The sequence below is a fragment of the Nilaparvata lugens genome, chromosome X (assembly GCF_014356525.2).
Source record: "Nilaparvata lugens isolate BPH chromosome X, ASM1435652v1, whole genome shotgun sequence".
Classification (NCBI taxonomy): Eukaryota; Metazoa; Arthropoda; class Insecta; order Hemiptera; family Delphacidae; genus Nilaparvata; species Nilaparvata lugens.
In genome coordinates this window covers 66456786-66480248 of record NC_052518.1, presented here as the reverse complement: position 1 = coordinate 66480248, position 23463 = coordinate 66456786, and the positions used below count along the sequence as shown (strand labels likewise).

The window sequence follows — 23463 nt, the reverse complement described above, 5'->3', positions numbered from 1 at the left end:
ATTTATACAGCTTGAGGTGGGTGTACACTGAGTGCCAGTGACTGATCAGTGACTGACCACTGTCTGAACAGTGATTGACCACTGACTGAACACTTAGTAGAGCTGAGTGGATGACCACATACAGACATGTTGAATACTGATAGAGAGACTGGTGAGCATGGTCATTAGTCATGTAACAGGAGGATTGGGGTCATTGGAAATGCCCATGTTGAATGAGTCATGACACAGGAGGAGGTGGAGTGGGGGTCATTGAAAATGTCTATCATGAATAACATTTTGATCTAGAGTGACAGGTCCACTCATTTACATCTTGATCTAGAGTGACAGGTCTCCCATGGACATCTTGATCTAGAATGATGTGTCTACCATGGACATCTATTTATACAGCTTCTACAGATGTAGGGTGACATGTCCCCCATGGACATGGACATAACATCTATATTATAGATCTAGAGTGATAGGTCTCTACGGTCATCTTAGTATAGAGTGACAGGTCCTGCTGGCCATCTTGGGTAAGAGTGACTGGTCCCCATGGAAGCCACCATGAAAGTCCCCATGGAAGCCACCATGGAAGTCCCCATGGAAGACACCATGAAAGTCCCCATGGAAGCCACCATGAAAGTCCCCATGGAAGCCACTCACTTATGTTGGAGTGACATGGAAGCCCCACCCCCCCACTAAACCTAAAGTGACAGGTCCTCCATGGAAGCTCCTATGGAACAGGATTTGGATGCTGATAAAGACTGGTGGGCATGGCCATGAGTCATGTGATAGGAGAAGCTGGAGTGAGGGTCATTGAAACAGCCTTTGTTGAAAGTATAGTAAGGTGATCTCTTACCTATATGACCACTGACTGAACAGTGACTGACCAGTGACTGAACACTGAGTGACCACCGAGTGTATATTAAGTGTTCAGGCTCCTACATACAAATATATATATATTCTCTATGGTGGATGAGGGATGAAGCCTCTGGGTCTGTTGATACTAACCTAACACTTACCTACTTCTTCTTATATGACTAGATGTTGGGTAAAGAGATTTTGAGAAATAAAAACCAATACATAATTTGGAGCATTTTATTAGCACTTTACAATTTTCTACTTTTCATCTTTGTGGTCTTTGACTCTTCCTTAGTGTCCAACTCCTCATTTTTCAGAAGCTTCTCCCTATGTGTTCACCCTTCTGGAAACACTTTGATGCTGTAGCTGGTCATGTCCACTGTCTCGCTGCTTATGATGCTCTTTAACATTGCTGTGGTGTAAATCATTGGCAGAAAGATTGATACTATGTTGTTTTCCCGCTCCACATGGGCTGTGATCCCCATGCCATAGTCTGGGTGTTTCTCACTCTGACATCGCTTGATGCAAAGAAGGCTGTATGGGCGTTCATACTCCAGCTCATTGAAGTTGTCCATTACAAGCAATGAATCCAAATTACTCTAATGATGGGCGGCAGCAGTGTGGTGGTGTCCTGGAATACTTCACAGAGAAATGTGTTGGCTGCTAGCACCACAATGTCAGAAATGCTGGATTCTAGAACACTAATAACTGAATAGGTGTGTCTTGTGTGGCTGTTGGCTGAACACTGATGGCCCTACACTGTATATATACTCCCTAGTGGGTGGGGAGTCTTCTGATTCATTTTTAATTCGAATTTATTTATTTTGTATTGATTTTTTTCCTATTTTCTTTTTTTACCTTGACCTTGACCTTGACCCTATGAGAAGTCTGGCACACATTGATCCTGTGGGCATTCTGGCACACATTGACCCTGTGGGCATTCTGGCACACATTGTCCCAGAAGTGGCAAATTATATCTACTATGATTGATCCACCTAGTTCACCTAGTTTCATTTAAATACAATGTAGAAAGAATTGTTTGAATTCTAAAGTTGAAAGTCCTAATCCAATTATTTGAATGAATACTTTGAATGTATTAAATTTGATAATAAAAATTGTCTAGAGATAAATTTCATAGCTCTTATGCAATATCTAAGAATTTAAAAACTGAATATGAACATGAATGAATAGTGAATATAGCCAATTGGTGGTGCTATAGAGCTCGGATAGGATAAATAATAATGCCTGACCACAAAAAGGGGACCAAAAATGTGTACACTCCTTGACAGTGAGCATCTTGGTAATGCACCATGACAGGCCGTTTCAGGCCACCATATGTAGCTTGAGTGACTTCTTTTGAAAGACGTTTCTCTCAATGTCAATCAATCTGTCCATTTCAAACCCCGTTGCGTCGCTGACCCTACATAATACATGTCGCCGGTAATGCTAGGGTTTCCAACTGTAGCAGTTGCACTGTATATCGGGCAGTAATTTCGTACGGACTATAGTTCTGATGCAGGCTACTCATGCCACACTTCTTGTAGACAAAACATCGAGCTACAACACCAAATATTCATAGTTTTAACGTTTTTAAAATAAATAGTTGCATTCAATATGGCGGATCCAAGATGGCGGACCAGATTTATAAACTCATAGTAAAGTAGAATTTTCAATTTGATTAGGATCCCCAATCACACCCACCGTCAAATTACCTTTGTGTATGAGATATCAAGCCGTTTTTGCACTTATTCTCAATTACTGCTAGTGATTTGTAAATTCTGTTTAGTTACAGTTACAAATAGTTTTTTTTCAGTTACATACTTATTGGACATTTAACTGTTGTGAATGAATAAATAAAGATGCAAAATTGAATTGGCTATCAGACATACTTTTTTCAAATTTGTCTATCATACGACTTATTTCTTAGTATCTTTAATAGTTCTACAATTAATTCCAATCACTGTATAATCATTTGCAGATAGCTTATTTATCGGTGTATTATGTGTAGTACTGTATTACCAAATAATTATAAAGTCGGCAACGAAATAATTCAAATCTGCAAATGGATATTGAGAAACTACATTGCAAACTTTAAATTGCAAACCACTTACAATAATTTTCAATATCGAACATGTAGCAATTTAGATTATAGAAAGAGCACCAGCCAGTACACGGCGATACAAATGGAAATTGATGAGAAATTGAATTCGTTCAGATGCTAATATAGCATTCAATTTCGGGGTTTCGTTTAATAATAATTATTCATTCATTATCAATTGAACAAATGCAATTTCAGATCAATTTCCATCTGTAGACTGGCTGGCCGCTATGTCTACATATTAAATGAGCTATCCAGATTGTCAGTTTGGTTAAAGGTGAGCATCCCTGATTGGCAATTAAGAGGTACCGGGTTTGCAGATGGCTTTTGGATAGTAGCTCTTATTCCCTTCTAGCTACCCTGTAGTCAGTTCTTGCAGTAGCAGAGATCTCCGGGGTGATTTACAGCAATTTCGTTTAGTAATAATTTATAATTCGTTAAATAATTCTTTTGATTGGAGCTGAGGTTTAGAGTTTTGGCTTAAATGAATGATTATATCTCACTTGTATATTTTGAGTGGATTAACTATTTAATTTGATCTGATTTGATTTGTTGAGAGTGATGCCTTTATGAGCATGTTTGAACGGATTATGATGATAAATTTAATATATTACCAATAATTTGATTGTAGGATCGTGTTCATAAAGGTTATCTAGGGAAGAGACAACTGGACAAATACCTACTCAATTTCCAGTTGATCTCCTTAAGCAATTTTGGAAGAAATGTCCTCATTTCTCATTTCATTTATGTATCTTTTTAAATTATCTTAATAATAATAATGGGTTATGAAATAGCTGAAGATTCCGCACCTTAATTTGAGCATTGATATTTTTTAGTTACTTATAGAATCTGATAATAGCTCAGTGGATGAATAGAGTAAGTTTTTTATTATTTCAAATATTAAAAGTACATAGTTACTTCAAGATAATTACATGAGAACTTGAAAATCTGAAAAAGACAAGGACTTTAGCCATTGACACATACATTGACGCAATGGCATGATTGTGCCTCCTTGAAACGTGAAAATGAGAACTATTTAAGACTCTCTAAAGAAATTAATAGTCAAGGAATTTGAGAGTATGGGCTGCTCCTATAACAATTTTAGATAGGGATATAAGAATCCTACTATATAAGAAGTATTTCCACGTTAACAAAAAACTAGTGAACAAGGTAGAAACTATAGGGAGGAGGAATAATTTAAGCTTCAGGTCTGAACTATTAATCTGAATAGAATGATACAGAGACATGTTATACTTTCACTTTGGTATCTGCTGTTATTACAGTTAGTTATATCAAGATATCTTCGATAGCTATTCTTAAAACGCTCTCTAAGAAGAAATGCCAACTAAAACAAAGATCAAGGAGCTGCAGAAGAAACACTTACCTGAATAAAATAGACTTGTGAAATGAGTTATGACAGAGGAGAGAAGGCATTTCTATTTCAATTAAAAGCAGGCTTGCCTTTTCTTTTTGACTTCAGCAGTTACCTGTATTAGGACTAAGTGACTATGAAATTGATTTGTACAAATAATTGACCAAGTACTTTTAAAACTTGGTAATTTTAACTTTCGCCGCTACTTAAGAGCAAGGAATTTTGTATTGTGGATAATGCATGATAGTTTTCCTATATAATGTATAGTGTAATGTATGCAATAAGAGCTAAAATCCGTCAGAGCTAATATATAAGGCCAATAAGCCTTGTGCCCCAACGTGATTCACAGTCAAGACGAAATCACATGATTAGCTTCAAAACATAGACAAATTGAATTTTAATTGAAAAGTCAACCACCCCTTGGTAGTTCTTAAAAATTCTTTAAAAAATCTTAAAAATGGTGGATTCTTAGAATCTTAAAAGATTCTTAATGACTTTTGTATAGTTTTTGAAAATTACTCAAATACTATTAATATTGACCAACCCCCCCCCCCCAAAAAATCAGACCCCCCCACCACCAAAAAAGGAGGTAAAATAAATAGACAAATAATTGTCTAGAGCAGTCTATGGTGGTTATTGCTACCAATACTGGACAGTTGCAAACTCCAAAATCATTTTAAGGTAATTCAAAACCATTTATCTTCCAGATTCATCACATTTCTTATCCAAGAACAAGCCATACGGCGTCATATCCAGAAAAGAAAGATTAGAGTGTATAAAGAGAGAAACGGCAAGTTGCACGTGAATCCAATCACATTTAACCGCCTAAAAAATATGTCATCGATTGTAATGGAGCCAATGTAACGGGAAGCAATTAAAGAATTTGATGCTAATGTAGAGACGTGATTTCACGGCGCTTGAATTCAACTGTATTCTTGTGCAACTTGTGCAATTGTAGTTTTCTACGACAGCAAACCTGCTTGATGTTTTTCAAACTCACATATCAGCCTCCGAGACTATAAATTCAAAATCCAGGCCTATAAAGATTTGTTATTATAATAATTTGAAGTTATAATAATGGCTGGATAATTTACACTGTATAAAGTTTCTGGACTTTCACAAGAATTCTATCCAGGAATAGCAATTTCTTGATGAACTCTACGAACATTTATCAGAACCAACAAAAAGATACCTGTAGTTCCTTGATTCAAATTGTTGTGATTGAAAAGAAAAGTAGTATTTGATAGATTTCATTCCATGGTTGGTTGAATTCAATAAACACATGAGATCACCGAAAACTCCCACATACTTTTCAGAAAATCAATTATGATTTTCTCATTGATTCAAATTGTTGTGATTGAAAAGAAAAGTAGTATTTGATAGATTTCATTCCATGGTTGGTTGAATTCAATAAACACATGAGATCACCGAAAACTCCCACATACTTTTCAGAAAATCAATTATGATTTTCTCATTGCTATTAATCAATGAATTCCAATTTAATGATTGGAACAAATAATTTATCCAAATTTTGATCCAAAGTTGTATTAGTTACTATCAATTGATTATTTGAAAAGGATACTTCCATTCGACAACGTCTATGCAGAGTTTTCGCAGCGGATTTTTGAGTGTGAGACAGAGCAATGCCCGCTGCGGCCGATCAGCTTGCGGCTTAGTGGCACGCCGCACCGGCCTGCGGGCAGCGACCGGCGTCGCGGCGGTCTGGTTGGTTGCAGCTGTGGCTGCGGCTGCAGCAGCCACACTCATCGCTGTGGCACTGAGCGCTGTCTGCCACGCAGTCGACAAAGGCTTTGTGCCTGTGCTCTCACTTTCCGATCCATTTCCGAAGCCTGTACAAATACAACATTAAAATTTAGATTGAAAATTCTTAAATTCTTATTGGGTTTTGTATCAGAGCTGTGTGTACTATAAAGGGGTATAAGAGATATAAAAGGGTATAAGAGGTACGTACTACTATAAGAGGGTGCTAGGAATTTTGGGACCAGTACTGTTGAGAACCAATACTTTTTGGGATTACGACAAATACTTAAAGGGTTACGACATATAACATTTTTGTTTTGTTTTATTCTTTTAAATTCTAGAAAATAAATTGATAACAATGTACAATCAATCAATATAACATGTATACCAATTTTTCAATAACATTGCGACTGGCAATAAATTCATTTCTAGAAATCTACGTTGCTATGGTATATACACATTTTTTTTTTTTTTTTTTTTTGATTCCTTTTATATTTATTCTTTATAACTGGGATCTTTCTATAGTTGTTTCGATTTTGAATTATTGCTTCGATTACAATACAACGCCTGGAAACATAATTATGATAAAAATCTTTTTTGACTGAGTTTCCTCTCTTAAAAATTTCCGTCATGTTTTGATTGGGTTCGGTTAATAATTCACTTATCGATCCATTCTCTCCAACATTCTTCTAGTGGAACTTCAATTTCCTAGAGCAGTGCTTTACCGTAGGCTAAACTCTTATTTTGTTGAGCCAAAAAGAATATAATTTATTCTTATAGAAGCTTTCACATATTTGCAGCTATTTGCATGAGAAACAATGATAAGCCTCTTTCACACGGTAGTAATCATGAATCATTATCACTGAATCATTATTACTATTTCGTCTTTTATGATCGAATTATAATATAATTTTATACATTATTGATTGCAATCTAGTCTTTCATATGATGATCGGGTGCTAGTAACTTTGGGACCAATATGTTTTGTGACTGAAGGGTTCCGACATAGGAGAGGATGGGTGTTCACAGGTAGAATCAGGTGTCTCCAACAGGTGGTTGGACATTGTTCTTCAACACAAAGGCGTTGAGCACATAGAAGTAGCGAGTCAGTTGCAGGCCCATTCAACTATGTATAAATATTTATAAAATATCTTTTATATATTCATTTAGTCAAATTCTCAAGTTGAATTAATATTTCCGCTACTTGATCTGGAAAATATGAATTTCTAGTTTTTATTATATCAAGAAAATTAGATCTAATAACATGTAGGAAATTAGGCCTTCTAAAGATGTCAAATCACATTTTTGAGTGGATTGTTAAAAAAATAAATACAAGTAGATTGTTTATCTACTTGGTACACAGAAAATGTCTAAAAATGAATCTATGAATGGTTTTCATTCAGTGACAGAAGCGTGTGAACCTGTTGGAAGGGCCAACTATTGTTTGCTTATCACCTCGCAGTTAGAGACCCCAGACTTGGTCCCAAAATTCCTCTCTTTTCCATATGGTCCCAAATTTCCTGGTCCCAAAGTTCCGGTCAAGCTATAACAGGTATCTTTCATGAAGAAGATTGTGCTAGAAAGGCTTTTTCTACTGAAGAGCTTAACTCTATAGATGTATGTACTGTAGATTTTTGAACTGAAAAGGATTAGCTAGAGAGGTTCGTATTGAATTGGTTCTACTAAAAATACTATCCTGGAGATATGAAGTGATATCAAAAGCACTTCTATCATTGTAACTTTCCATCTATATTTTGAACGTTGTCATAGTTACATAGAATTCATGCATTACTTCTGAACATAAGATTTCAATGAGGGTGAAATTGAAAATTCGAGTTCAATTAGTTTTTTTAAGTAATAGCAGCTATCTTCTAGAAATAGACACATCCTTCCACTCCTCATTTTTCTTGTGCTGCTGTAAAATGACTTGATACAATAAATAATTATTGTACTTATTTTACTCAGTACTATAAATCAATCATTCTACTTGAATTATTGAAGGCCTACTTGGAATTATTACTTTGAATCATTGTGCTTGAATTACTTTGGTAAAATAAACATCACCTGAAAAACATGACAGCATGCTATTCTCAACTGAACCCATATAGAAAAGAAAACTTTGAGAATTAATGAAGCACATTTGTCTCCAGATGCTTTATTGAACCTCAACAATAACTCTAGCAACTAAATATATATTGAGAAATAGAGAGATTCGTACTGAAGGAGTCTGTATCTAGGTGGTTTCACTGTAAATCCGTCTGTATTGTAAAACAACTTTTATAGTAAAAGCAGTGTTGAATCATCATTGCTCCTATTATTTATTTCATATTTATCTATCGACAAGTTACAACGGGCCTATGTGAGAACACCTGGGAGACGCCATTATTGCCATCGTAACCTAATCAATGTAAAATGATGTATTGTATTAAAATATTTTTTTTAAATATATGAATTCAGGGCTACTTTCTTGTATTTATAAAATAGAATTATAGGCCTAGTACCCTTTAAAATTAATAAAATATTAAAAAACAAGAATTCAAATTGTAATGTATCGTCAGGTTATAAAAATAAATCATTTATTTCAGGTTATTTATTTTTATAACCTGACTATGGTGTGATCACCGAAACTAGTAGTTACAATACAATTTAACAAGTTTGTATTCTTGTTTTTTGATATTTTATTAATTTTAAAGGGTACTAGGCCTATAATTGTATTGAAATAGTTCTACTATGAATGAAGGGTTTAGTCTTTGGTGGATAAAGGTGTTGAGTAACAAAATCATTAAATCAAGGTAAGTGATCTGAAAGCTCTACTATAATTATTGTAACTTTCCTTCTATATTCTGAATGTTGTCATACTCAGCATGCATTTGTTCTCCCTATATCATTGAATTTTATTCTGATGTTTAATGTATATACTTTCAGTTCACTAGGAATCGATTATGATGCAGTAATCAAAAACAGTTTCTCACTTGTTCAATAAATTGGTGTATGTGACAAATTCAATTAGTTTCATTTAATATGGAAAACCATAACAGCATCATCATACACTACAACATGGGAAGTTCAAATTATGTGCTGGACAACTGACAACTCCATTCATTTTCCAATATAGATTAACATTTTACCGGTATTCAATTCTTTCTGAATTAAAACGTACGTTCAGTGGGAACACCTGAAACCGTCTACTCGCGTACTCGTGAATATAGAGTGTCAGTAGTTGGAAAGGGCTTTCTTTGAGAGCTCAACAAACTGAGAAGAAATAATTTATAAAAAGAAATTTCTAACTAGATTAACAGATGATCAACTTTCTGAATTGTGGTAGATACTCGAATCGAATAAAGACGACTTTATATTATCAAGACCACTGATATGTGAGAGCAATTATTTCCAGTTGACTGAGAGCTATAGCTTTCTTTCATGTCTCTTTTCAATTAAAATTACATAATTTGGGATTATGTGAAGTATTACCTAACATAATCGCTACCTCACATATATCAAATATATATGAGAGAGTATACCAAATATATTGTAATGGATAACAATAGAGCTACTAATGATGATTGAAATTTTTTAATTTGGTAGACGTGATAGATATAACCACTTTATAAGAGAAATAGTTGAACAATTTATTTTAATCCACACTCGTGAATTTCCTATCCCGTAAATGTATAAGCCGATTATTCACCGTCTCTGGTACATTAAAAACTGTGATTATGGTTTTTTCAAGTCAAAGTGGTTTAAAATAACATAGAAAAATACTCTTAGAACAATAGTCAGAGATAAACTGAAACAATTAAAGTATATTTCTAGGTTAATTTATCATGCATATGGGATTTTATTATATCATTGGATTTCGACGACCAAATTAAAGAAAAATAGGAAGAACTCTGCTCTAGAGATTGGATGAAGAGATTATAATCGCAATTTGAAAAGGTATAGTTTTTTCATAAAAAAAATTTTCTCCAAGTTGTTGAGAATTGAATGCTAACCCTTGGATTGCAACATGTAGAAATAGATTTCAATATGAAATTTCGATTGAATAAGTAACTTGTCGGACCATTGAAGACACATTTAAAAAATAAGAAGAATAATTACACTTTCAAATTCTACAAAAAAACTTTTGCTGGATGAATTTTGCTAGAACACTCACTAGCCAGAGCGGAAACAAACAGCGAGCACTCCCACAACACACATTGAACAGCTCAATTCTCTTTAATTAACTAACTACACCAATGGAACAAGGTATGATAAAATGAGAAACTATAATAATAAGTGAGGAGGAGTGAAATAATTATAAAATATTTTTATTTATTGTCACGCTGTATTTCTTCAGGGAAAATGTAATGAGTTTTCTTTTCGGTACTATTCATGAACTTTAGTTAACTTTTATTAAATTTTTTGTTACACTACCAAACACAACGTTAATCAAATTCATCACGATGGATGGCTACGTTGAGGAGATTTTTGAAACATTTTTTCTCATCCTATTCATGATATGTTGAATCGTTTCTATGTGCTTTATACTCCAAGATTCGTGTTCTAGCTCAATGTTCGTTTGGTCTAGCCCCAGCCCAATAGATAGTTGACTGCAACTTCAACCATTTTCATCACTATAATATGAATAGTTAACATCATATAATCGCGTGACTTAGTTGAATAGAGTATTTTAATTTTTATCAATAGTGTAAAATGAGTATCGGAGTATCGTTACTATCGATATTGTAGACAATATCAAAAGTATTCGTTACTTCTCTCCAATTACAATTATCCAATAACTGTCATGCAGTGCAGGATAAAATAAGGAATGACTATCCTTTGGGAATCTACTTTCTACAGCGGGCAGGGAAGATCTTTAAGTTTGTTTCAATTTGAAGGTGGAATTAGAACAAGGTTAATAGTTAGATGGTTGAACACTCACCAGCTGATTGTTGTCAAAATGGCATGGAGAGTTTGCGAGATTATGTAACAGTGTCCTCTATTTGAGCTCTAATTAACGTACCGTTATGAGAAATGGATTCTAGATCTCTAATAATAATGAGTTGACACATGAAATCAGGTTTCCTCCAAAGCGAAGCTGGCAACAGCAAATCGTTATTGAGGAAATTAGAATAGTACAGTACCTTCTGACAAGAGATCTCATTCATGAACTAGATATAATATTTCGTGATAAATTTAAGCGTAAAGATTACTTCTTTAAGTTTCAGTTAGCAGTAATTATTTAAGAGTGGACCTACGTTATTGTCAAAGCATGGATCTCTCGATTATTTTCATATTTCTAGGAAAACATACTAAGAAATTATTGGGAAGTAAGCTTAAACTTAAACAATCTCGATAGATAATGAGTTATAAATTGAAGTGCTCAAATTTATCATACGATATAAGTGCATAGCCTGAATGTGATTTCTGATCGAAACTTATTGTAGGCTACTAATCTTATTTCTCGTTACAGATTTACTAGCTACTTCAAGAAAAACGTTCATTCATTATCTATTGAAAATTTAGTATCAATTTCTCTTAATAGTACATTTTATGAATAAGAGATCAAAAACGGGACGCCGTACCATCATACGACAACTCTGTATCTTTTTAGTAAAACAGCAGATAAGTAGTGTCGAACTAGCTATCTATCAAGCTCTGCATACAAATAAGTAGTGGTTGCATAGATTGGTGCCAATATTTAGAATAAATAGATTGGTGATATAAATGGACTGTTGAAAAAGGCTCACCTCACACTCTCACATTAATCTGCGCACCGTGACAGGCGCATAAACCTAAAATACACATCAATATTTGAAAAAATTATTGAACCTCTCAACAACGAAGAGCTTGAAATATTTCATTTGAATTCAACATAGTTACCACATATTATGTTATCTACTAAAAGCTGTTCTCTACAATCAATCATTTTCAACTTAACATTAAGTTGTTATCCATTTCTATTCAGAGATATTGATTAAAAAAAGGCAAGCATAATCCTTATCAAAGATCTCGAGTCTCCCATTTTAAACAGACTTTCACACTGGTCACAAAATCCAACTCTATTAGCAGAATGGCTGTTTAACATTAAAGAAGTAACTCTTGAAATAACTCTGGGAAGACTATTAAGGAATACTGCCTTGAAAACGTTTACACCATTCATAATAGTATATTTCGCACCTAGGGCCGAAAATGAGACTTTTCCAGCTCAAAATCGGTTTTCAAGTCCGAGGCCGTAGGCAGAGGACTAGAAAAGATTGAGAGCCGTAAAAACATTTTTGCCCATGGTGAGAACGTTATTTTTCGCCATGCAGAAAAATAAACAATATATATATATGAGAATAATTGTTTATTAGGCACTTCCGAAAGCAAAACAGGAAGGTCATAGCTCTAGCTATGAAATATCTATCAGGTAATCTGAATATCAGGAAATTGTCCAAGTATTTTTATTTTTTATTCTGATTTGTCTAAATAACCTAAAAGATCATGTTCAATTATGTAAGAGGTTGAGTTTATACTTTTTATTCTTCCAAATGACAATAAGATAATTTTATTATAAATGTTTTGACTCTTGAATAATAAACACAAATAATGAAAAGTTTTTTGATTAGCTGTTTCAGCACACTTGAAATTTGGCCAATCTGAATGTCAACGTCAACAATGCTTGTTGTCGTTGACTTTGGAAGTTTAGGTTAGAAGTTCTATCCTACTCTGAAAATCGAATTTGAATAGTTTATAATATATATATCTTATCTGTATTTTATTCATCCAAATAAAATGATAGGATCTTATTGCAGAATACTTATTCAATTCTAGAAGCATAAACTGATTTCGTTTCATAAACCATTTTGTAAACACGTTCACATCAAATCAGGATCAGCTGACTTCAAGGTTATTTTACAGCCCTAGGGCCGTAAAACTTTTACCGGCCTGGTCAGAAAACAATCATTTTCGGCCTCCATATGACGCACGGAAAATAATATTTCGACCCATTTGGATGTAATGAGCTGGTTTTCGTGTTGAGCACAGCTACCTAGTTTGAACATTTTTTGCCAATTGGTTTTTGAAAAAGCTGAGAAAACGTAGAAAAACTCTGGCGATTTTGGGCGTATCTTTGGAAATATTTCTCAACCCCGTTCTTAGTGCGCCTCTAGATGGCCAACTGGACAAATAATGTCAAATACTTGTCAATGAATAGGAGAAAATGAATATCACATGAATACAAGATTAGTAATGACATCATCCTATACGGAGAATGTATTTGGTGATATTGTGCAAAATTATGTTCTTGTGTTGGAAAAATAATGTTACTGATCAGGGAATCGGGAGAGATGAATAAATAATGGCATGAATATGAGAGAAAAAGGTTGTCTGAATATACAGAGGATATACATCGAAATATTGTGGGGAATCATTTATTTCCAGTTAAAGAATTTTTCTGATCAGAGAATATGGGAAAATGAATATCGCATGAAAAAATCTCCTTTCAGTACAACAAAGGGGAATACCAATACTACTTATTATACTGGGTTGGGCAATGAAGTTTGGATAATTTGAAATAGCAGTTACACACTAATTTTCAACGAAACTCAATCTTTTCTACTATTGCTTACCTTTAATGTTGCAATTTCAATACCTAGAGAGAGAAAATTCTAGTACAAGGTGCGCCAGAGAAACTTACTTATTTGAAAGGTCAATAAAAACAAAAGTACTTTAGATATTGTTCAAATCTTTTTTTATATGAGGATACAACATCTCAATTTTTCCCATGCAATCTTAAAAATGATATCAGACCAATGGCGACCCCCATTTCGTTGCAGTATATCAATCGGTATGTTGGCAACGGCATCGCGAATGTTGTTCTTGAGGTGTGCTATGGTCCGTGGTTGATAGACATAAACCATGGATTTATGTCAATACTCTAGGGCAGTGGTCACCTAATCTCGGACCGCGGTCCCGATCCAGACCGTCAGCCAGTTTTGTGCGGAGCGCTATGTCATACCGATCTCAACGAAAAAATCATAAAATAAACCCTAGAACAAAAAAATCCATAAGAAACCCTCTAAAGTCTAAATGAAATTGAATTTCAAAAAAACAACCAGAGCAATAAAACATCAGCAGTGTAACCAAATCTAAATTTTTCCCATGCAATCTTGAAAATGATATCAGATCAATGACGACCCCCATTGCGCATATTCTGATAAAGTCTTTTTTGACATTTCGTTGCAGTATATCAATCGGTATGTTGGCAACGGCATCGCGAATGGTGTTCTTGAAGTGTGCTATGGTCCGTGGTCGATCGACATAAACCATGGATTCATGTCAATACTCTAGGCTAGGACATTGTTCCTGAGTAAGAAAAATATCTAAATATTTAAATTGGCCGCAAGTCTTCAGTTACTCACACAGAGGCCGTTTTGTCTTTTTCACTCATTTTGTTCCCTAGATAACTCAGAAACCGTTTGTTTTACACTATTATTTCTTCTACTATTGTAAACCTTCATTGTTGCGATTCCAATACCTAGAGAGAGAAAATTCTAGTACAGTACAATTAATCACGTACGGAAAATAATAATTCCATTTTAAATAATTTTAATTTCTGAGTTGAATGGCTTCCTTTCTTGTGCATACACTGCTTTAGACATTGTGAGAATCTGTCCATATTCCTTTGAAGCGAAACTCGAATTTCTTGTGTTATTATCTTAGTCAAGGCTTCATGTGACAGGTGGACGTGTTTTTCATGTATACAAGTGTCTCTAGGACACATATAAAAATGTCACAAGGAGACTTGTCCAATAACCGGAGATTCCAACCCACAGCTTCACGCAAAGAAATAAGGCGTCCAGATAAGTTCTGCCTTGGAAATTCCATAACTTATGGCATGTTGGAGCCATATATAGTATAGAGTTTGATATAGCATCTTCTCAATTGTGGCAGAAAAAAATATGCAGCATTGTTAGCTAATGATCTGGATTGATAGTGACGTTTTCAAAAAAAGTAAGGGCTGATAATGAAGTTTCGACTCATGAACTGCCTACCAATACTCTGGGCCATTATTCCAAGCTAACAAACATATTATTTGAATATCACATTCAAATTGTCCGGAGGTCTTTAGCTACTCACACATCGGCCATTTTGTTTTTTTTTTTACTTTTTTTTCTAAATAATGGTTCAACATACGAAATCGAAACTTTGCTGTCATTTATAACAACTAGACAGAGCTACAGAAAAATATGATAATTTTTCAAATTCATAAACCAAATGACGGCCATTTAAAATGTTGTTTCTTAAATACTCAGAAACAGTTGGTTTTACAAAAATTACAAGGATAACTTTTTTCAGTAAATTGAATTATCTATCGATTGAAACCTGATATAAACTGAGATTTGGCAGCTTTAGAAATAGCACACTAAGGGCCGGTTGCACAGATTGTGTAGATTGCTAAACTCGATTAAGTTAATCGAGTTTAAGTTAATCTGAAAGTTTAAACTTGAATCGGTTTTCTTAGTGCATTTACTAATCCAGTTTAAGTTAAACTAGTTTAGCGTTAACTTGGTAATAGAATGTCATCGTTTATAATATCAGGAAGGGTAATTTTTACAGGAAATTTGCTATTGGTTTACAAACCATCAGTAAATTGAGGTTATGTAGCTACTATTTCCTGGTTCAAAATCCACAGAGCTGTAAGCTGTACGGTAATAAAAGTGAAAAGTGATCAAGAAATTCTTTAAAAAATGATGAAATGCTATATTACTATTAGAAACAAACTTATATTTAGTTGGTACCAAAAAATATAATCTAGAATGTACGATAAAAACCTTATTTTGTTATGAAAATCTACTTAAATCTACTACGGTCTTCCTCGTTTATTAGAAATCTCTCGAAAGCAAGAAATCTCAGTTATGTGTTATTATAAACATGTTTTCTAATCAAAAATCAGTCTTATTTTCTATCAATTGGCTTATTTAATCAAATACTAAATTGGCACTTGCTTTACTCAAGCAAAACCGTTAAAAAAATTCCCTATCATCCCAGAAATTTAAATGATTTTTTTGCCCAATTTTTCTCAGTTCCAAAATTTCTTCGCAGTCATCTCTATCAATCGCATTAAAAACTCCTATCAATAATGATTCACTATAACCTGAATCATTATTATCGTCTACAGAAGCATTAAAAACAAAAGTCGAAAAATGATTTATTATTAGCTGTTTCCTCATCAAACAAATCACATGTAAAGTTAATCCAAATTATTTGGTTTAAACTTCCTGTTTTGGAGCTTTAAACTTTCCCAGAGTTCAAACTGATACTGCGCAAATGGAATTTTAGTTTAAACCAAAAAAATCCAGATTTGGTTTAAAGCTTTAGCTTAAACTTACACTGTGCAAACGGCCCTTAGTTGCAGTTGGGGGTTAGTTGCAATGTGGCATGCCAAGGCATGCGGCTTAAGTCTGCCACAACAATGCAACAGTCTCCCTCTACTTTGCATTGTCATTTGTAATCTATTTTAGATTATTTCAAACAATAATTGATGTTACATAACCCTCTTGGTCTTGGCCTAAGATTAGAATAACTGTAATCTATTTCACTTGAGTAGAGAAAAAATAGATAAAGATTTGTCAACAATAAGCTATTTATTTGGATGAATGCAGAAACTTCAATTAATTCTGAAAGAAGATAAAAATACAAAGAAAAAGAATACAATTAACAGAGGTTGTGAAACATAGCTAAACTTCAAATAATTTGCTCGGAATGCCGTTCACCTTCTCGGATACATGCCTGAAACGGTTTTCCATTGACTGGAAAATGTTGGCATTATCCTCTTGAATGGCGTTCCCAGCCACCACAATTCTACCCACCAACTCAATTCCATTTTCCACTGAAGTAGAGTAAACAAGCTCTTTCATGTAAATTAAAAGCATGTTGTTAACAAATCTCTACCTAATTTTTCTCTACTCAAGTGAAATAAATTACAGTTATTCTAAACTTCTGCCAAGACCAAGAGGGTTATGTAACATTTATTATTAATTGAAATGATCTTAAACAGCTTGCAAATGACATGCAAAGCAGGCGGAGACAGCATTGTTGTACTAGACTTTAGCCGCATGCCTTGGCATGCACTGCAACTAACCCCTAGCTGTGTCCTATAACTAAAGCTGTCATATTTCAGTTAATATTGGTCCAATCTCGAAATATTAGGTAGTAATCAGATAGATAATTAAATATACTAAAAAATGTCATCCTTGTAAATGTTTTGTAAAACCAAAGGTTTCTGCGTTACGTTATCTAAGGAACAAATTGAGTGAAAAAAAAACAAAATGACCGCTGTGTGAGTAACTGAACACTCCCGGACAGTTAAAATATGATATATAGATATAGTCCAGGCGCTGGCTTACATTGAGCATACATGAGAGAGGCAGAGAATTTGACTTCGGATTATCGTTAGGAAGTCTTTAGTGTATATGAAACTCGATGTCGTCACGTCCCAGGGTGGTCGACAGCTTGATGGGGAGGGGGGTAAGTTGTAAAAAACGCGCGCTTATGAAATCGCCTGTCCTGCAGTTACTATTCATAGTACAGCTTTTAATTTTCTCTCAATATCATGTACACATAACTGGCTTTCAACAAGGTCCTCTACATTTTTGCGATAAACCGCATAGTTTTTCCGTAAAAAAATAAAATATCTCGAAAAATGTATTTTTTTATTATGGACTTTTTGTTATTTCTCGAATATTCAAGTCATTAGCCGACTTAGAGGAAAAAGCTCCCAATAAACGTTGTAGGCCGTCTCTTCCTGAATCCAATGATATATATATTTTGGGGGTTCCGATCATAGATGCGACGAGGGGGATAAGTAGCACTGTTACGCTGCGGCGTGGTCCTCCCCCATGATTAATGCGTGTAATGGCCTGTCTATCGCATCGCTCCTACTAGTCTATGCATGCAAATTATGTATTTCAGGAACGCTATCTTATGTATTTTCGGTCGCTAAACACGATTTTTCAAATCTCAAGTCTCAATAATTGATAATTCTCATCATAATATACAAATTATGGTCAAAATTACAAACTTCATCTCATTATCATTATTTATGATTACATTGTAATGATAAACCATCTTGTTAGGAATCCTATATGTGTTTCTCAGTCGATAAAAAACTGATATTCCATTAAGAGAGAATAATTATTCGATTTAGTTCAATGATCACTTTGGAATTGCGAAAGTCAAGTAATGGAGTAAGTTAAACAAATAATATAGGCTACCCCATATAGAGCACCGTGTAACAGGAGTAAAATATTTTCTTAATATAAATTTACAGTTGAAGCACAAATAATGCCAATTACTCCCATGTGATATGACTGAATATTTGATTACAAAGGAAATACAACTCTAAAGCTGCGTTTACACCAAAGTTATTAACGAGATGTTAATAACTCAATCATTATAGATTGTATAAGATTGAACATAACTTATCATACACATTATGGACATATGTGTTTGCCAAGTTCCGTTGAATCTAATAAAATCTATAAAGATTAAGTTATGAACCTTTTGTTAATAACTTTGGTGTAAACGCAGCTTTATCAACTGATTTCTGTAACTTATATCTACGCGAATAGATACTTTTCATCTGGCTGAGTTTGACTGATTGTCTTGGGGTGGTACTTGAATGAAAGTGGAATGGGAGATATCTAGATATCTTTGTTGAATTTGAAATATTTGGAGAGGACACTGTTGGAAATCTATTGAGGGGAGATCAGTATAATTAAGGTGTGAGAGCAAGCAATCAATTCAATGAAACAACTACAAGGATTCATGAACGGTTCAAATATGAGAGATTGTCAAAGTATATTTGAAAGAAGTCAGCAGCTATTTGTGGAGTTTTTTTAGAATAACAATGTAAAATCAATGACTACTTGAAATTTATGACTGATTATTGTAACATAGTTTAAATGATTTTAAATTGTATTCATGCTCATAAGGAAGGACTCTGGTATTGCACATAGAAACTGTACGAGAAAAGATCCCATACTTTTTTCATTCAATCACACAAACTATGTTATGGAGTCTGTGTTATATCTAGAAAATATAAAAAGAATACCCATTGAAGTAGAAAATAATTTCCAATAAGGAAACATTAACTCTATACAGTCAATACATTGACTCTCTGTCGAATGAAACCTTGAAAATTCCATAAATGTGACAACCGATCATGCTTTGGAGCAAACCCTCATTCGATCATCCAGAACTGAGTGATTGGAATGGGAACGCGCCACCTTAGTCCTCCGACACACCCAGAACCTGACAGGAGTGGACAGCGACTATCTCATCCATCGACACCGTACGCCAGCGACAGGGAAAGACTGTTTTGAAAGAGTCTCGAATTGGCGTGTGCGTTAGGCGCCAAAACCGGACACTTTTACATTCGTACAGACACGACAAAGTCAGACACTTCCAAAATAGTCCAGGCGCTGGCTTACATTGAGCATACATGAGAGAGGCAGAGAATTTGACTTCGGATTATTGTTAGGGGGTCTTTGGTGTATATGAAACTCGATGTCGTCACGTCCCAGGGTGGTCGACAGCTTGGGGGGGAGGGGGGTAAGTTGTAAAAAACGCGCGCTTATAAAATCGCCTGTCCTGCAGTTACTATTCATAGTACAGCTTTTAATTTTTTCACAATATTATGTACACATAACTGGCTTTCAATATGGTCCTCTACATTTTTGCGATAAACCGCATAGTTTTTCCGTAAAAAAATAAAATATCTCGAAAAATGTATTTTTTTATTATGGACTTTTTGTTATTTCTCGAATATTCAAGTCATTAGCCGACTTAGAGGAAAAGGCTCCCAATAAACGTTGTAGGCCGTTTCTTCCTGAATCCAATGATATATATAGTTTGGGGGTTACGATCATAGATGCGTCGGTGGGAGGGGGATAAGTAGCACTGTTACGCTGCGGCGCGGTCCTCCCCCATGATTAATGCGCGTAATGGCCTGTCTATCGCATCGCTCCTACTAGTCTATGAATTCAAATTATGTATTTCAGGAACGCTATCTTATGTATTTTCGGTCGCTGAACACGATTTCTCAACTCTCAAGTCTCAATAATTGATAATTCTCATCATAATATACTAATTATGGTCAAAATTATAAACTTCATCTCATTCTGCAAGGAAACTAAGAAATGACTGTTTAAAATAAACGAAACTTGGGTTATTATAATATTTATATGTGTTTATGTTCTATTGTTTTATCTCAAATTAATTTATTGTGATACAGGCTAAATTGTATTATTAATTGCACACTGGCCACGCTTACTTGATATAGTGGTCAGTTAATTTCCAAGAAATATTTGTGGAATTTCTTAGTTCTTCATGGTGGAAATGGAATCCATCATTCATCCATTATCATAATGATTATGCTTAGTATGAAAATGTTAATCTTTCGTGAATCTTCAGTTTGTCGTGAACTTTTGAGAAATTATATCCAATATAGGTAATAATAATAGATATGTGTCAAATCAAAATTTAAATATTCATTCATATTATTTCTAACAGTATTATTATATTGATATTTCACTAACTTTTGATTGATTCATCCATTATGGTATTCCCGTTCAGACTGTTTTGAACTGGTAACAAGTTATTCAGCATCAAAATTTGGGATTCGAATAGTTTTGGGCCATGCCTGTTATTCTTCCCCAAACATATTTATATGATTTGTAATTTCATCCACAAATGAATGGATGAATGTATGTATTCCTGCACGTAGCTAACGTATGGATTATTCCTTTATAGATTCTTGCATGTCACATTAATAAATCTTCGCCACAGATTTAGAAATCAAGTCTAGATGGTTTGGAGAACATATTATTGGAGTGATTCTTTTACTCTGCTGCTTCTAATATGTTCACTACCTTTGTTTGATTTTAGACCATAGACATGAAAAGCTATGTCCACCTGTATCAATCCATCTTTATTGAGAATTTTAATAACTCTTCTCATCACAAAGTTTCCATAATCTCGCTGCGTATTGAAGTTTTGAAAAGTGAAGTAGGAGTTGAATTCAGGAGAGCCATGTCATCATTATGCGAATTTGTCAACGATATTTAGGGATTTAGTCAAATCCACAACTAGTTTCACTTACAATTTCATGGGCCAAGTGAGATTAGGAGTTTTTTTTCAAATATCCATCAGATGTTGACAGAGATTGTGGTTATTGTAGAAATGCATGCTGCACTAAAACTTCAATGCTGAATTATCTTCAAACAGCTACCTAGTAAAAATACAGAGATCAGATCTTTTTGTTCTAGAATTAACTAAGACTAGGATTTTTGTTTGCATCGTGGAGAATGAAAGAACTCTGTTTCTTTTTATAGGTGAGAATACACTTTTACAATTTGCCACAACTATGTTCAGATGAAAATCGTTGGAGACCGAATAAATATTTGTTTCTATACGTTCAAAAGAGAATCAAACACTTCTTCACTTGCTTCCAGACCATTCATAACATTATGCAGATTCTGTTGTCCATCAGGAGAGTCTTGAAGAAAAATGTTTGTTCTCTTGAGAAGGTTATGCTTCTGGAAATCATTCTCATCTCTCATTATTCTTGTTTTACTTTATTCGATGACTTTCTTCACAATCTCCAGTGATATCCATAATGATGTCAACATACTTGAACAGAATATCTTTGATGGAAGATTTATTTATATAGTAGCAGCCATTTTAGGAAAGCCTTTGAAGAACTAGCTATTCCAATCACTCAGTTTTGGATGATCGAATGAGGGTTTGCTCCAAAGCATGATCGGTTGTCACATTTATTAAATTTTCAAGGTTTCATTTGACAGAGAGTCAATGTATTGACTGTATAGAGTTAATGCTTCCTTATTGGAAATTATTTTCTACTTCTATGGGTATTTTTTTTATATTTTCTAGATACAACACAGACTCCATAACATAGTTTGTGTGATTGAATGAAAAAGTATGGGATCTTTCCTCGTACAGTTTCTATGTGCAATACCAGAGTCCTTCCTTATGAGCATGAATACAATTTAAGATGATTTAAACTATGTTACAATCAGTCATAAATTTCAAGTAGTCATTGATTTCACATTGTGATTCTAAAAGAACTCCACAAATAGCTCCTGACTTCTTTCAAATATACTTTGACAATCACTCATATTTGAACCGTTCATGAGTCTTTGTGGTTGTTTCATTGAATTGATTGCTTGCTCTCACACCTTAATATTATACTGATCTCCCCTCAATAGATTTCCAACAGTATTCTCTCCAAATATTTCAAATTCAACAAAGATATCTCCCATTCCACTTTCATTCAAGTACCACCCCAAGATAATCAGTCAAACTCAGCCAGATGAAAAGTATCTATTCTTAGATATAAGTTACAGAAATCAATTGATAAAGCTGCGTTTACACCAACGGAACTTGGCAACAGCATATGTCCATCATGTGTATGATAAGTTATGTTTAATCTAATAGTATCTATAAAGATTAAGTTATATTAACATCTCGTTAATAACTTTGGTTTAAACGTAGCTTTAGAGTTGTATTTCCTTTGTAATCAAATATTTAGTCATATCACATGGAAGTAATTGGTATTATTTGTGCTTCAACTGTACATTTATATTAAGAAAATATTTTACTCCTGTTACACGGTGCTCTATATGGGGTAGCCTATATTATTTGTTTAACTTACTCCATTACTTGACTTTCGCAATTCCAAAGTGATCATTGAACTAAATCGAATAATTATTCTCTATTAATAGAATATCAGTTTTTTATCGACTGATAAACACATATAGGATTCATAAAAAGATGGTTTATCATTACAATGTAATCATAAATAATGATAATGAGATGAAGTTTGTAATTTTGACCATAATTTGTATATTATGATGAGAATTATCAATTATTAAGGCTTGAGAGTTGAAAAATCGTGTTCAGCGACCGAAAATACATAAGATAGCGTTCCTGAAATACATAATTTGAATTCATAGACTAGTAGGAGCGATGCGATAGACAGGCCATTACGCGCATTAATCATGGGGGAGGACCGCGCCGCAGCGTAACAGTGCTACTTATCCCCCTCCCACCGACGCATCTATGATCGTAACCCCCAAACTATATATATCATTGGATTCAGGAAGAAACGGCCTACAACGTTTATTGGGAGCCTTTTCCTCTAAGTCGGCTAATGACTTGAATATTCGAGAAATAACAAAAAGTCCATAATAAAAAAATACATTTTTCGAGATATTTTATTTTTTTACGGAAAAACTATGCGGTTTATCGCAAAAATGTAGAGGACCATATTGAAAGCCAGTTATGTGTACATAATATTGTGAAAAAATTAAAAGCTGTACTATGAATAGTAACTGCAGGACAGGCG

The 23463-nt window shown here is 34.2% G+C and overlaps 1 protein-coding gene across 2 annotated transcripts in view; it reads right to left on the bottom strand.

Annotated features, from left to right (window-relative positions):
- Positions 1-4907: 4907 nt before the first annotated feature.
- Positions 4908-23463, bottom strand: part of LOC120354397 (voltage-dependent L-type calcium channel subunit alpha-1D-like) — a 153514-nt gene continuing 134958 nt past the window's right edge. For both annotated transcript variants that reach the window (XR_005572981.1, XM_039441486.1), the window contains exon 2: positions 4908-6160. Coding sequence is in view for 1 of the 2 variants with exons in the window: in XM_039441486.1 (XP_039297420.1) it covers positions 5868-6160 (293 nt within the window). In the remaining variant the exon portion in view is untranslated. The remainder of the gene's footprint in view (positions 6161-23463) is intronic.